Below are 15,952 nucleotides of genomic sequence, written 5' to 3'. Positions count from 1 at the left end.
GTATAATTCTATAGTATATGGTATAAGGTATTGTATAATATTCTAGGTGCATACATTTTAAAATCAACTAAACATTACAGGCAATTTGTTTATTATATATGTATTTATAATAATATACAAAAACATATTTTATTTTAATACCAAATAAAGACCTACAAATAATACACCAAATTTAGATTATAAAAAAAATAATAATAATAATGATACTTATTTTAAATAACAACAAAAAATAATAATAATATAATATAGAACTCAATTTTAACATCATGAAATACAATACAATGGATACAATGGTTTTGAAAATATCATAAATCAAAATTTCTCCAAAAGTTGTTATAATAAATGTGGTTTGTCTATCAAAGTTTACCAACGATTGACGATTTTTAAAAGTAACAAACAAACATTGTACATAATTATTACATTGATAATCGCATAAAAACATTCAACATTAATAATTAGGTTTTTAGGAAATAAAATAACATAAAGTATAGTTCGAGATAAATAAATACACTTTGGAATAATTTAAAAAAAAAAATGGTGACTATTGAAACGTAAACAAATATATAGGTAGTAATATAAAAACCATGTGAAATGTTTGGTTACAACATAATAATATACTAGTATCGGTTGAAGGCAAAATAAAGGGTAATTGTTACTAAAATATTACAAATTTTGTTATGTTTTAAATAAATCTGAAGATAGTTATATAATTATAATATGTTTAGCACCTATATATTTTGAAAAAATTGTTTAAAACCCTTCTAGAGTTTTTTTAATAATTTAAATTATAATTTATAATTTTTGACAGCAAAAAATTATATGAAGTTTTGTAACATACAGTTAATATTTTTGTTAATTTACCATGTGTCTGATGGACTATTATTTGATGCAGGACTTTTTCTTTCTGCTCCTGGAGCTGGACTAATACCAAATAATCCACCAACTGGACATCTTTTATTCAATTCTACAAAAATAAATATAACACTTTAATAACAAAAATTATAATTTAAAAACAGTTATTCAATAATATATAATATATACATAATGTGTTCAATGTGTTATAACCTGTTATAATAGCACAACCCATTGCCGCAAATCCTTATTAAATCCTGGGGGTGCAATTAATAATTATAGTAGGTAGATTACTAGGTATAATGGAATACAGTAGAAAATAATTGGGGGTGCTATACACTCTTAGCACCCCTGGGATTAGCGTCAATGGCACAACCAATAAAAATAATGATATTTATATCATAAATAGTATATTTAAGAAAACACAATACCCACAAAGTAAGATGGTAGGTATAATCCATTTATACTTATATCATATAAATTATAAATTACATTCATAAATTACTAAGAAAGCCCACGAAGACATTAGTTTTAATTAATCATTACAATTTATATAGAACTACAATTTTTAATTTAAAAATACTTGTTTAATAAAAAATTATATTTATGTTAAATATTTTTTTAGTTGAATTACCAAAATTTGAAGCATAAAAAGGGTAGACGACAAAACGGAAACCACTTTGCATACATTAATAAAATAATAAGTTTCAATTAGTTCACCGTTATGTGGGTATGTTTAATTTGAACTCAATTATATGTCATTATATATAAAAAAACTATTCCGAGCAGAGACGGTCTTTCAGTCTATATCACTAAGTATATTTTGTGATATATATATTTTTTAATAAAGCTATTTATTTTACTTTTAGTAATAGATTGCATATAAATAATAGCTGCATTCATATGCATATAAAAAAGATTTGTGATATATGTTTTAAATATTTTAATAAAGATATAAGAATAACTTATGTAAGATCATGTGTTTTCCAAAAATGTTAATCCAGTAAATAATTTTTATCAACTTTTATAGAAAAAATAAACATTTTATGGTATAATTAAAATGATAATATTTTAAAATTTCAAGTATCTTTTGTTATTAAGAAAATAACTTTTATACTTTTATACTTTTATACTCATAAAAATGGAAAAAAAGTTTGTATTAGTTCTAACTACAAAATAATTTACTTTAATCATTTATAAAAATTATTGTGACTATAGATCAGAGATTCCCAACCAATTTTGACTCAAGGCAACCTTATAATTTCTAAAAATCCAGAGACACCCTTTGGATTGATTACTTCGGTTTTATTTAGCAGTGCATAAGTATAAATAAAAGTAGTAAGATGTTGGTATATAGTATATACACATATTATATTTTTATTTTTTATTATTATTGCATAAATAATAAAATAAAATATATTTTTCAAATAATTTCGTGGAATCTTAAATAAAGTTTGCGGCCCCCTGGTTGGGAATCTCTGCAGTATAGATTTTAGATATTTTTTCAATTGAAAAATTAACAATGTATAAGGAGCTTTGCATTACACTTTCAAGCATTTCTTTAAATAGAAATTTATAAAAATAAAACTAAAAAAATCGAAATTTTCTTCTGACTATCATGGCTAAAATAGTCAAAATTATTATTTTGAAATTCTTATTATAGGTACATGAAAAATGATAATACCTATTAATATTTGGTGAAAATTTCAATTACTTATAGTTATTCATTTTCAAGTTACATAAAAATAACTTAAATAATTAGATTTTTTTTTTAAAAAAAATTCCCGTTTTTCTTTCATTTTTGTTTTTAAAATATTTTGATTCATGACTATATATTATTAAGAACAAGCTATGAATAAACTCAAATTTTTGACTTACTCCAATTTGGTCAATTTTTTAATTAGAAAAAAAACTTTTTATACAACAATTGTTTTTAAAAGTATACTTGACCCTAATCTGTAGATAAAAAATGGTGTTGCCATTTTAAAAAGTTAATTATATTACACATATGCATACCAAAAGGGTTAACATTTGTCTGAAAATATATACTTTGGTACTCCCTTTAAATCCCATCTTAGTATAAAATCATTCAGGAGAATATTACATTGTGTACGTTTTATAATTTATACTAAACAAATTTAACAAAGAATAAGGATCATACATTATTATGAAAAATTTTAAATTTAAAAATAAAAAATGTTGTGTAAGTAATTTTTTTATAATTGAAGCTTAAAATATATTAGAAAAATATAGTATATCACCTGCTATAGATAATAATATTTTTCTTCGAGCACCTAAGGCTGTTACACCAATTTCACGTAGGTCACTTTCTGTCAATGTCTTGAAAGTAGTCCAATCAATTTCATGAGATTTAAATAAATCTAGAGTATAATTATACCATATTAAATAATGAGATTATATTGAATTAAATAACTAACTCACTTATATATTTATCTAATCCAAGAATTGCCAAATGAGACGGTAAATCGGCAAATGAAGAAGATGTGATTTTAGACACGGTCGATGTAGGCGTAGAGTCAAGATGGTTACTCATTTCCATTGACGCAAGTTCAGAAGTATCATTATTTATTTCTGGTGTAGAGTTACTCCATATATTTAACTCGTTCTATAAATATTAAAATAATATCATTAATTAACAAAATATTTTAGATATTTGAAAATGTATTTACATCTCGTTGTCCTTTTAAAACTGCTGAAGGACTAGATTGACTAAAACCATAACCAGACCATACAGATGTCGGAACTCTTATTTCTGATCGATTTGGTTTTGATTGAGATACTATTTAACATATACAATATAAATATTATAGTATTATAATTTTTAATACTTGACTTTAAATGTACCTTGTGTTGCAGCAACTCGTAAATTATGATAATCATAAGTAATTGGCTGTCTTCGAAAACCAGGTGCACGGTTTTCAAAGATTTCCAAATCTAATGAAAAAAAAAATCAATTATTTACTTGAAACATTTTACATATTAATATTTGAAGTTAAGATTTGTTGACATTTAAAAAAATTATAATAAATTAAAAATAAAAATACCTAATTCATTACATGATGACAACAAACTTTGATTAGGAGAAGTATTTGAATCTTGAATATAATTAAATGCTAAAATAATGGAAAAAATAATTTTTATTACAAAATTATATTGTCTAGAATAGTGGTTCTCAAACATTGAGATGCAAAAGATTCCATGGTGGTACATGGAATATAGATAAAACAATAAAGTTATAAACTCCATATAAAAGAGAAATATCGAGAAGTTCTATTATTAGTCATCAATGGTATATGACTGTATTGTAATACACATTGCAAAAGAAATGTTTGAGAACTTCTGGTTTGACACAATAATGTTTGATGATTTACTTGATTTTCCAATGTGATTATTATTAGTTGATAAATTGTCCATTTTTATATCATTGGCCAACTGTTGTATTCTTGGGCCCAAAACGTTAATCTGAGAAATATTCCCATGGTTATTTACCAAAGGTAAATTAATTACACTATTTTGACAAGAAGCAGAAATAGATCCAGGGAAATTTGAGAAATTATTAAATCCGCCTAAATTGTTAAAAGATTTATTTGAATACCGATTTCCACTGAAAAATTCTCCATTGGAAACTAGAAATGATGGATTTTCATTTGACACATTATATGTATTTGGTATACTAGGTGATATTATTTCTCCAGTACCACCCAGTAAACACTTTCTACCTTCATAAATGTTACCTATAAAAATAATAAGAAGTATTTTATGCAATGTAAAATATTTAAAATTATGTATAAATTATTTTTAAAATTGACTTGTTAACAAACTAAATAATCATTATTTTGAATGTTTTAAACCAGAGTAATTTTACAAATAAAATGATAAAATAAAAATAAATATTTATTTATTTACTCAATACTCACCTACAGATCTTTCAAAGCCTTTTATTGAAACGGTATATATGTTTTGACTAGCTTTATGTCGAAGTGATATATAAATGTCTAAACGTTGCATTACACTGTCAATTTGTTCGTGGGTTAGTACCATTTCGTCTTGCGGAATGTCAAACATAAGAAGCAATGGTAATGAACCCTAAAAATAAAAAATTCAATCTATAAATATTTATTTATTTAAATGCAGTAAAATATGAATAAAAATATTACAATAAGCATTTGACGAGCCGCGTAGACATTATGTATATGACCAGTGATGGTAACACTGCTTTTTTTAATAGAAGGTATATTTGGATCCTTAGCATCCGGAAACAATATTTGGGCTCCAGTTCGGCGAGTGATAGCTCTAAGTGTTTCATTACCCGGTCCCATAACTATTTTATGATGTTGAGGAGATATTTCCATAACCATAAGTATTAAAACTTGATTCTAAAATTATAACAATATTATTACTTTACATTAATTGTATTCACCTATTTTTCATAGAAAACTTAATAAAAATAATAGTAAAATGCATTACTAACATTTCATTTTTAATAAACATAACATAAGCATATTGAAATTATTTAATTTAAACTTGACAATTGTTTGTTGTTATTGAGTTATAGACTAAATGCCACTTTTCATTTTTTTTTTAAATATAAAAACTTATATAAAATGTATTTTAAATTAAATTAAATCTTTGATTTAAATATATCGTTTTCATATTGAGAAGTAATTTATAAGTATTCAATAGTTTCTTCAAAATAATGTAGTTGAAAATGAAAGATTTTTGGATAAAATATGTCCAGTTTAAAAACTATTTTATCATGACTTCTAACTTCTAACAACAAAATATTCAGAGAAAAAAATATTTGTTTAACAATTATCCCCTTTGTATATAATCAAACAATTTAAATTATAATTAAACAAATAATAAAAATTACTTTTATTTTCATACCTATTGATTGACATCAACAATTATTAAGCCATTATACCATTTTATACAACTATATGAATTGTATAAACTAATGATACATTTTTTAGTTAGGATAATTAATATTTATAACTAATAGTTTAATACCTACCTACCTAGACAATATATATTTTAATATTTATATATTTAGTTTGTGTTGGTAGAACATGATTATATCCTAATAAGTAATAATTGGTTTTCAATTAATATATCATTTCATGTCTTACTGCAAGATTTCCACACATATGAGTTATAAGTTGCATAGTAGCTTCTTTCACTCTCACGACATCCCATTCATGGCCTTTAACCATAACCATAGTAGAATGAAGCTTTGGTCTAGTACGAAACATAACATGAACATTAAAATTTTCTTGAATAGAGCCAATGTATGGGAATTGACTAGATGGATCTTGATAATTTTGAACGGTCCCAATGTTTGGCCAATCAAAACAAAATATCAATGGAGTCAATTCCTAAAAACAAAAATTATTAATTAATTTTTATATTAAGCAGATGATAGGTATCATCCTCTCTTTTTTCAAATATTTATATTTTATAATAACAGATACTTTTCTATATTTTTAAATGAAGTTTCAGAAATTCAAAATATTTAACTGCTCTTCCTAACAAATATCGTTTACAATTAATAAATTGTTGTTTTCCCTGTTACCAGTATTACCATTGATTATAATAATTAGTTTTAATTTTTAAACTATTTATAATCAATTTTACATTTTTTCTATACTTTACTGGTCCGCGTCACGAGAGACCGCAACTATATAGGCGACGATCAAACACGTTGTACACCATGAGAGACGTGTATCATTTAGTCTTACAGCAGTTGAGCAGTTACCACGTAATGGGAGAAATTCCTTTATTTGGATGCGCGGCGGAATTGCGGTTTCTCATGGCGGGGAGTATAGAGAAATTTCATAGATTCAATTCATGATTATCATATTTTCAGTTATAAATTTTAATAATAGTTATAATTTAAAAATTAAAAGTTTAGAATATAATAGATATTATAATTTATAACTTATAACTTAATGCTCACTCGAACACGAGCTCTAGCCCGTTCTACAGCGTTACAATTGCCAGCAATAGAAACTTGATTACTTTTTTCTAACAAACTTGTTCTATTTGAATCTGGAAAGTGTATATGACAACCTGTGTTTTCCATCACTTGTTTGATGGTCAGACCGCCACGACCGATAATATGCGAGTGATCAGTGTAACTAAGATCTAACTTCATTGTTACGCGATTGCTCTAAGAATAATATAATATGATTATTTTTTAGTAATTATAAAAATTGTTCAAGGTAAAATAAAAAATATTCTCACTCGATCATCCAATACACTCATCACTTGCATTTTAGCCGCCTTTACATCTTCTGGGAGTCCTGCGATTCGAACATGCGGGTCTATAAAATACATATGCATTTTAATTAAGAATATACATTTAGAAGTACATACAAATTTTCAAATATCAAATGTATTATATATAAGTGTATTATTATAATTAATAAAAAGAACAATTAAGATAATATTGTGTAACCTGCGTTTTTCATTCACCTCGTGTGGCCAGGCATAAGTGTAGGCAGGCATTAATGTATTTAAAATCAACAATAAATCATCGAATTCAATAAATTCTTTGGTGTTAAAAATGTTGTGTTTTTGTAACTTTAAATTCTTATTAAATATATCAAAATAAAAAATGTGAAAAATTGTATAGGTAAAGACATGTTGATTAAAAATGTCGAGATATTTCAGATGCAGTTAAAATGTAATTAGGTTACAAATTTATGATTCCTAAGTCAGGTTAGATGATTCCTAGTCTCTAAATTCCAAAATAAATGTTATTAAATAAATCTTTACGTAGTATAAAATTTAACATTGGGGAATGAGTAATCATTATTTTGAAATGAAAACCTATAGTTTTAATTTCATTACCAGTCTGAAACTTTTATTTTTCTATAAAATGTTTATGTTTAAACATCAAATATTAAATGAGTATTTTCTATATAAATAACTAATGAATAATGATCATATCCGAAATTTGTATGAGCAAATAGTAGGCGTCGAGTATAGACAATGATCTTCGGATAGTAATTGGCATCCTTATTAGTTATTACCAAGTCTTAATTCGCCTAATACATTTTAGTAAATAATATTTCCCATCTATTTAAAATTAATTTTTATTAGATTATGATTAAAGAAGCTAATTTCTAATTTTTTACCAATAAAAATCCTAGGATAAAAAATTATAAAAATTTTCTACTTTGATAAATTAATAATTATAGTATAATAAAAAATATAGGTACTAATAAACTTATACCTAGAATATTCGCTCTTCATAGCTCACTAGTCACTACATTTAGATACACGACATCAGCATACTATTATACTGCAGAGGAAAAATTAACATGATCATCTATAATTAACGAACAGGTATGAGAACCTAACTAATATTTAAATAAACCTATAAAAAACATGAATAGTGATCAGTGATCACAATCTAAACATTCAAATATTTAATTAATACGTTGTCTTTATCAGTTGAAATGCTTAATGTGGCTTACGGATGTGCTTTCGATTAAATGTAACCACTAATCAGTTTCAGACTTATATTTTACATATATAATTATTATACACATCACTGCAGTGACGAATCCAGGATTTTATTACTGTGGGTCTGCCTCACATATGCGAGGGCAACGTATAGAAGCTTCAAACAACTATCCATAACAAATTCACTCGCTACACTCTTGAATCTTGAATTACCTTATTTCAATTAATATAACTATAAAAGATCGGTGTATGTTTTGTAAAAAGTAAAGATGTATGCACGTACGCTGTGTAGTGTGTATTAAAATCGTGTTTTTCGATTTAGGTACATTATTTTTCGATACGGAGCATATCAATTTCGTACATGTTATTTATACTTCAATACCCAGTTTTTACGTCTTGTATATATCATAATATATTTATAAATTTATAAATATATTTTTATAGAAATATTCTTGAGTGTGTATTTTATAAATTATTATTTAATATTATTTCATTTTTTTATTATTGTAGTATAATTTATTGTACATTGTAAAATACTAATATATATTGTATATATAGCTTGTCATTTTGAGGGGCCATATTCAACTAAGAAAAAACTATGGATCAGCTGATATTTCAAACCCTCCCCTGGGTCCGACCTGATTAGTAAGTATATTATACTATTATAGAAATTATGTGGGAACAATTTACAAATATTTGTTTAATGACTTATGACAATGTATTGAAGGTATAAATATTATTGTTTATGTGTAATTCAATTTCAACTAAAATTGTTGTTTTAAACAAGATATTAAATAATGTACCAAAACTCAAAGATATAATATCTAATACTCTATATATTAGGTAAAATAAATAACAAGGGGGAAGTTTTTAAAAATAGACCATGAAATTATCTATAAAATTATTAAGTATTTAAAAATAATAATATATTTTGTGTTATAATAATTGACCGATTAATAATTAAAATATATTTATAAATGTAACTATGAAATGATTGAAATGCAAATATTCAAAATTATTATCTGTCTACATAAATTTTGCAACATACCTTGAGTTTTATGAGCCTTATACTCAGTATTTAAAATTTCTATCCATAAAGTATCATCCTTAGTTGACCAAAAGAACGTTTGTTGAGGTTGATAATTTAAAAAATGTAAAGCCTCTTTATTCCGTTTTAGATCAGTCAATAATTGAAATAATCGAGACGTATTTATCATTATATTAGAAATAATAAATAGCATCAATAACAAATAATAAAATAAAATTTGAAACTGTATGTATAAATCTTTTAAAAAAACAAACGCAAAATATTAAGTAATGCAAGTATTTAATACCAGTTTGTGTCGTCTATTTGTTTATGTAAAGAATAATAATAACTAAATTTTAACGATACAGTTTAGTTGTCAATCGATTTAACAGACTTTTGATAAGTAGGGATATAATCTTGCGAATGTGATATTTATAGTAATCAAGTAAATTGAATTGATATGGCTCAGGCTATGATGGGGCGATGGGCAGTGACTATCCGAAAAAAAAACATTATCAGTCATTCCATTATTTATAATTATATTAATACTGATTTTAATTTTAATTCATTTTTTTCTTTATTTCATTGTCAGAAATATTGAAAATGGCTAATATTGCTAAAAAGCTGATTAAAAGTAGTTAATTTTTTTTTTCAAATGTAAGAAAGTTTTTACCGGGCATTTAAAATAACACTCTTTTAAAATCAATGGATGTATCTAGGTAAGTTTTGTATTCAAATTTCACACTCATAATTTACTTCTAAGTATGGTTATATACTTATACATGTATACCTTGTATAATATCTCTTTCGAGATTTGAAGTATTTGAACATTTTAAAATATAAAAATTAACAAAAATAAAATATACTACAGGATTTAACAAAATTAAATTCTTGTTGTTTACGTTATTCACGTTGTTAAGCTTTTATTATTATTTAATCGCGGAATAGAATTGATTATTTATAAAATATAAGATGGGGTTATTAAGTTATTATAACAGTAAACACTCTTTACTTCAAAAAAATATATTAACGTTATTAAAAGTATTTTTAATTATGAGCGGATCAATAAATATTAATAATATTGTGGTTACTTATTTTTAGTATTTAAACTTTGTAATATAATTAGTTTCAATAAACATTATAAATGTATGAATATTGGTTTCATAATAATGTGTAATTAATCGGAGAAAACTTAAGTCAGAAAAACGGTAGGTAATATTTTAAATCTTCTAGTTTTTGACAAAATCGATTTTTATTATTTTTATTGCAATTTAAAAAGGATTAACCATTTACATAGTAGAGAATTTTCAACATTTTATGTTAGCAATTTTAGACATGAAATAATTTAAAAAATATATTGTTTAGTGTAAATCTTAAAATAGTTTTATTTTTTATTATTGTTTGAAGTAAGAATCGTTACGCAGTTTGTAAAAATCGAGAAATATCTCAAATTTTGTTTTTTATTTATGCATTCGGTTTGGAATTTAATACAAGATTCCATTATCAAACAGAATTACGATTTATTTTCATATAACATTTTATATTTTGATGTAATTGTGAAATTCTAAAAGTATTTTTTTTTTTTTTTAAAGACTTATTTGAGTAGCTTTTAGTCAGTGTCTGAGTTAAGACAGCTCGACAATTATTTTCTAAAGTATTAATAGAAGAAATTTAAAGAATTTCAGTTTTTAAACTATCATTTTCATTTATCTATAAAATATTCAACATAGGTATTCAGGCTAAATTTATGAAAATTTAAAGGCATTGTAAATTTCATTTTTTAAATGAAAATAAAAAATTGTTTATTACGTAAAAAGAACTAAAGCCAAAATTATGACAAATTTTAAGCTATTTATAGTGCAAATATATTCACGCTTGTTTTAGACAACATATCGGTATCCACTTGTAAGTTAATAGATCATAACAATACATAATAATATATAAAGTAATATTATGTAATACATGTTATAGACAAAAATTAGTTTAACTACCGTAATAATAATGAAAAAGTAAATTATTAAATTACCTAGAAATATAAATAAAGGATAAAAACATCCTTGGTAAAAGGGAAAATTCAGAATTGTTTTCCAGTGTAATACAATTATCAATATATTATTATTGAATTATAAATTAACAATACTCTAATAGTTAATGCAATGGTTACTCAATGACATGATATACTCGAAATTTTCTATGATGGATAAAACAATGACTTTTTTTATTGTATAATTTGCATAAATAGTAAATACTATACTTACATTAAAAAAGTATAGATAGGTAAATTGTATTGTTTTGTATGACAACATATAACAATAATCTGAATTAGAATATTTCCCTAAGAATTTTGATAGGTATATAACAATAATTTAGTATTTAAAGTTTAAATGAGCGGACTAGGTATTAAAAAAAAAACTACTAATAGATTATTAGATACACCAACCTTTTTTTGATTTTGCTCCAATTTTCAGTCTAGTTGGCCACAAAATGAGTGTTCTTGTATCAGTCATTACCTTAAAAAAGGGCAAACTATTATAATATTATGTTAACTTAATCATTATTAGTTATTACAGTGCAAAAATTATAAAGACATTAAATATAAAAATTAAAAATTAATTTATAAAAATTACTTTTTGAAAAAAGTTGACTGCTGTTATTCCGTCCTCGCCATCGCCTAAAAATACATGGTTAATAAATATCAGATAAATTATTAAATATTTTTAAATGTGTAAATCATATCCGAGATTTACTAATTTTTATCAAACGTGTCTTAAGTTTGCAAAATATCAAAATAAAAAATTTAAAATTATATAATATCTTAATTTATTTATCTATTATTTATAATTCGTAGATACGTAATGGACCCTTCTAAAATAAATAATATATATAACTATATAAGTATTCTATATAATATATTTAATATCCACAAACTAACTATTGACAAGAATAAACATGTATCATCACTAATACTTCTTTGCTTAGTTGTATGTTTTATCATTGTTTTAAAATTTGAAGACACCCACACACTCACTCACTTAATGTGATATTAATAACATTTTTATACCTGAAATATTCAATAGGTACCTACTTAATCTATAGAGTAACTCAATTCACATGTTATTTTTTTAATTTAAATATCAAAATAAATCTATGATAAATATTTCAATTAATTTATTATAATGCTAATATTATAATATAAATATCAAACAATGGTCAATATACGTAACATAGGTACTATTAAGAAAGGTATAAAGGTATAAAGAATACGATAGAACATTAATTGTCATGAATGACATGACAATAGAGTAACGATAAGGTAAATGTTTTGATTTTATCTATATGTTATTTTATACCAAATAATGGAAGTATTGTTCCAATACAAACATTTAATTATTATAAAACAAATAATTACAATGGCATTAAAATAAATATTGTTTAATGTACGTAACAAAAATATATCACATAGATACACTTCTCTTAAAAATATTTATACAAACATTAACTTATATTTATATATTATACATCATATTATTATTTAATAGTTTTAAATGTATAATTGATTAAACAAATTTTTAAATAAATACAATAATCATAATATACCTACTTTTATGATCAGTTCGGTGTTAGTGTTATTATAGTAGGAATTAAAGGTACCCACTACGTACATATTAATACTGTTTCTGTACCTATTATGTGTAAACACTGTAAATCGCTAAACCGCGTGGTTAACCCGTTATCACAATATATGCCAAATAAATAAAAATATTCAACTACTCCCCAATAGGTTAGGTGGTTATTTAAAAGTGACTAATGAAATCGTTTTACCAAATTTATATTATTTAATTTGGTTCAGGCGCGTATCTGAGGGGGGATATGGGACTTTAGCCCCCCCTTCGGCCGTATTTAAGTTATAAAAATTGAAATTAATATAAAAATATTATGGTTGTTTGTAAATTACAATACGCAGCCCCCCTCATTTGTGATTTATAGATCCGCGCCTGATTTATTGAATATCAAAAAAATTCTAAACACGGACTAGACAGTCACAGAGAATACAGTGGTAGACCTGTCACTGACAGTGTACAGTATTTTTAATCATATGCGAATATATACGTATAGTGTTGTTCCTACGACAGTGGCGGCTTTACGAGGGAGCATAGGTGGATCACCTCCCCTCTTGGGATTTGATTTTGTATAGGTATTTTATATTATATGCATACTGTATAGATATACCAATTACCAGAGATAGCAAATTGCTTGTATTAATATAAAATATATTTTTTAAGAATTAAGATATATTTATTTGATGTATACCTAATACCTACTTATAAAAATATATTTCAAAATATAAAATTGAAGTTTTTCTATAATCTATCTCTTTCTATAGCCCATATTATATAATGACATAATACATTTCAATCTCTATGAATTTTAAAATATAACTTGTAAAAATTTTGTATAAATTAAAATTAAATAAGTATATTTTGTTGTCACGTCTTACGAACGTACAAGGTAGCAAATTATGTTCAGCAATTCCAATAAATTGTGTATAATAACATAAACTCCTTTCTCATGGGTTTCTTGTGATATTTTAATTTTTATGAATGCTATGAAAATGTTTAAATTAATATATTTTACAGGATTAAAACTTGCTTAAAAATTTAAATATTGTAAAATACCACGAGAAAGCACAAATAATTTTCTTATTTTTGAGCTTTATGAATGATAATATGGATAATTTTTCTTTAACTTTGAACAAAATTGGTACTGCTGAACACCAATATAAAATGTCACGTCACATGATATATTAGGGAAAAAAAATGCAAGCGTTCTTAACATTTTAATAAAATATCTAAATTGAAAACTAGAAAATAGATTATAAGTATAAATGTCTATCTTTAATTAAATGAATACATAATATTATATACATACATTTAAAAAAAATTATTTTATTTTTATCAGATCGCTTAAAATTTGCAATGTGGGTTTTTCCCCAGAATACTACTATTATAATATAACGACATAGCGTTAACACTTAATCCATACAAAGGTACGTACCTATGTGTTTTAATTTAGTAGTACATAATTTTAATTTTAATTTATATTCACAGTGGAATTAGATATATATATATATTTTATTAAAAGAATACTTACAATGCAACATGGCCTCAAGTTTTTTTCTGTCGACTTTGAATCGTTCCTTGGCCAAATCATCGGCCGATTCTAATCCTAAAGAAGTCGCTAATTGATGCATTTCTTCTCGGCTGTCGCTATAACTCCTGCCCGATGTCCCTGTACCAGAATCTGATATTTCGGACATTGTATCCGAGCTGGCAGCCGAAGTCATCACGATCGAAGACATTGTGGCCATGCTGTTCGCTGTGCTGTTGGTCATTGTGCACTGCTCGAATAACGCTGTTTGACTGTCTATTTGAGTAGAATAACCGGGACGTCCAAAATATATTGTACAATAGGTATAATACAGAAATCGCATTAGGTTATCTTAAGATAACGACTTGACAGATAATTGAATTAAAACCATAAGGTAAAGTTACTAAAATAAAATCCATCATAAACCTAATCAATTAATGGAGAGGATATAATATTATACAAGATGTAGGGGTCTCAAACATTCAATTTCATATCGCTGCAATTTCGATTAGGTAATTATGTGTCTTATAGGCTATAACCTACACTCTTATTTAGACGATTTTTTTGTCTTGAACGATTTTCTATAGTTTTATAATATTAAAATTTATAACGTACTATTGATATATCTATGTACACCCAGTTAAGTACAAAATATTAACCATAATAATATAATATGTCGATTGTATGTTCCTAATTATAAAATAATTATACAATACAAAACCTATATAGGTATTGAAATTCAAAAAATAATAATGCTCTGGTTTTAAATTTCTTGTTAATGAGATAATTTCTTGTAGAATTGTATTTAACATCGTATAATTTTTTTTTTCAGAATACATCGTATTGTTTTTCAAAGTTTATTTAATTAAAAATCATAAATGTATTATTATTAAACATTTGTTTAAACTATTTATATATATATTTTAATTTTTAATTTTTTAAATACCTAATAAATAATATTAACACAAATTTTTATTTAAGCTTATATTCTAAATATTTTGAATTACCATATTACTTCGTAGGTATATCTTTTGTACGAGTATATCTAGTAAATACAAAATTCTAAGCACCTATCTATATGTTTATAATATTGAAATTTTCAGGAAAGTTGTATTATATTATTTTACGTAATTATTGTTATAAATTCATCTGCACGATGTTATATTATTCTGAACTCTTAAGATTTTAAAGAGTGTAAAGGTATACGCACAAAGTTGCTGTATAGGTATATTATGAACTATGAAAATTTAAGTGTTATCACACTTCAGGCACAGCTCAAGAATTTTTCTATTTTTAAAAAAAAGAAGTCAACTTTACTTCTGTTAATAAAAAAAAAATGTTGATTTCTTGATTTATTTTTTATTTATTTCGTATCAGTTAATACTGTATAAGTGCATTTCTCCATACAACATAAATCTAATACTTATTACTTAA

The 15,952-nt window shown here is 24.4% G+C and overlaps 1 protein-coding gene and 1 long non-coding RNA gene across 3 annotated transcripts; one reads left to right on the top strand and one right to left on the bottom strand.

The window, feature by feature from the left end:
* Positions 1–178: 178 nt before the first annotated feature.
* LOC114128366 (protein bicaudal C homolog 1) lies at positions 179–15,171 on the bottom strand. Of its 2 annotated transcripts, XM_027992868.2 has the most exons (15): positions 14,522–15,171; positions 11,998–12,041; positions 11,811–11,880; positions 7,117–7,196; positions 6,830–7,042; positions 6,003–6,248; positions 5,031–5,249; positions 4,791–4,959; positions 4,245–4,607; positions 3,918–3,986; positions 3,718–3,807; positions 3,543–3,652; positions 3,295–3,478; positions 3,114–3,233; positions 188–964 (listed from the first exon to the last, which is right to left on the bottom strand). In XM_027992868.2, the coding sequence occupies exons 1-15, from the start codon at positions 14,859–14,861 to the stop codon at positions 858–860; spliced, it is 2,424 nt and encodes an 807-aa protein (XP_027848669.2). In that variant the 5' UTR covers positions 14,862–15,171; the 3' UTR covers positions 188–857. The 2 variants fall into 2 exon arrangements, with proteins under 2 accessions (XP_050060007.1, XP_027848669.2); XM_050204050.1 differs by lacking the exons at positions 11,811–11,880; positions 11,998–12,041; positions 14,522–15,171 and adding an exon at positions 9,392–9,575 and having other exon boundaries at positions 179–964.
* Positions 9,851–14,596, top strand: LOC126551214 (uncharacterized). The gene is made up of 3 exons (XR_007605077.1): positions 9,851–10,089; positions 14,330–14,417; positions 14,479–14,596. It is a non-coding gene; the product is annotated as an uncharacterized LOC126551214 (long non-coding RNA).
* Positions 15,172–15,952: the final 781 nt, after the last annotated feature.

Source organism: Aphis gossypii, chromosome 3, assembly GCF_020184175.1.
Source record: "Aphis gossypii isolate Hap1 chromosome 3, ASM2018417v2, whole genome shotgun sequence".
Taxonomy (NCBI): domain Eukaryota; kingdom Metazoa; phylum Arthropoda; class Insecta; order Hemiptera; family Aphididae; genus Aphis; species Aphis gossypii.
The sequence above is the reverse complement of the archived record's forward strand: the minus strand, read 5'-3'. Positions and strand labels throughout refer to the sequence as shown.

Excerpts from the sequence above, each read along its gene's own strand:
- LOC114128366 (XM_027992868.2), bottom strand. The coding sequence starts at position 14,861 with ATGCGATTTCTGTATTATACCTATTGTACAATATATTTTGGACGTCCC. Across the intron at positions 3,479-3,542 it reads TTTTAAAAGGACAACGAGAT|AACGAGTTAAATATATGGAG; the intron begins GTAAATACATTT and ends TAATATTTATAG. Across the intron at positions 3,234-3,294 it reads TGGATTAGATAAATATATAA|ATTTATTTAAATCTCATGAA; the intron begins GTGAGTTAGTTA and ends ATTATACTCTAG.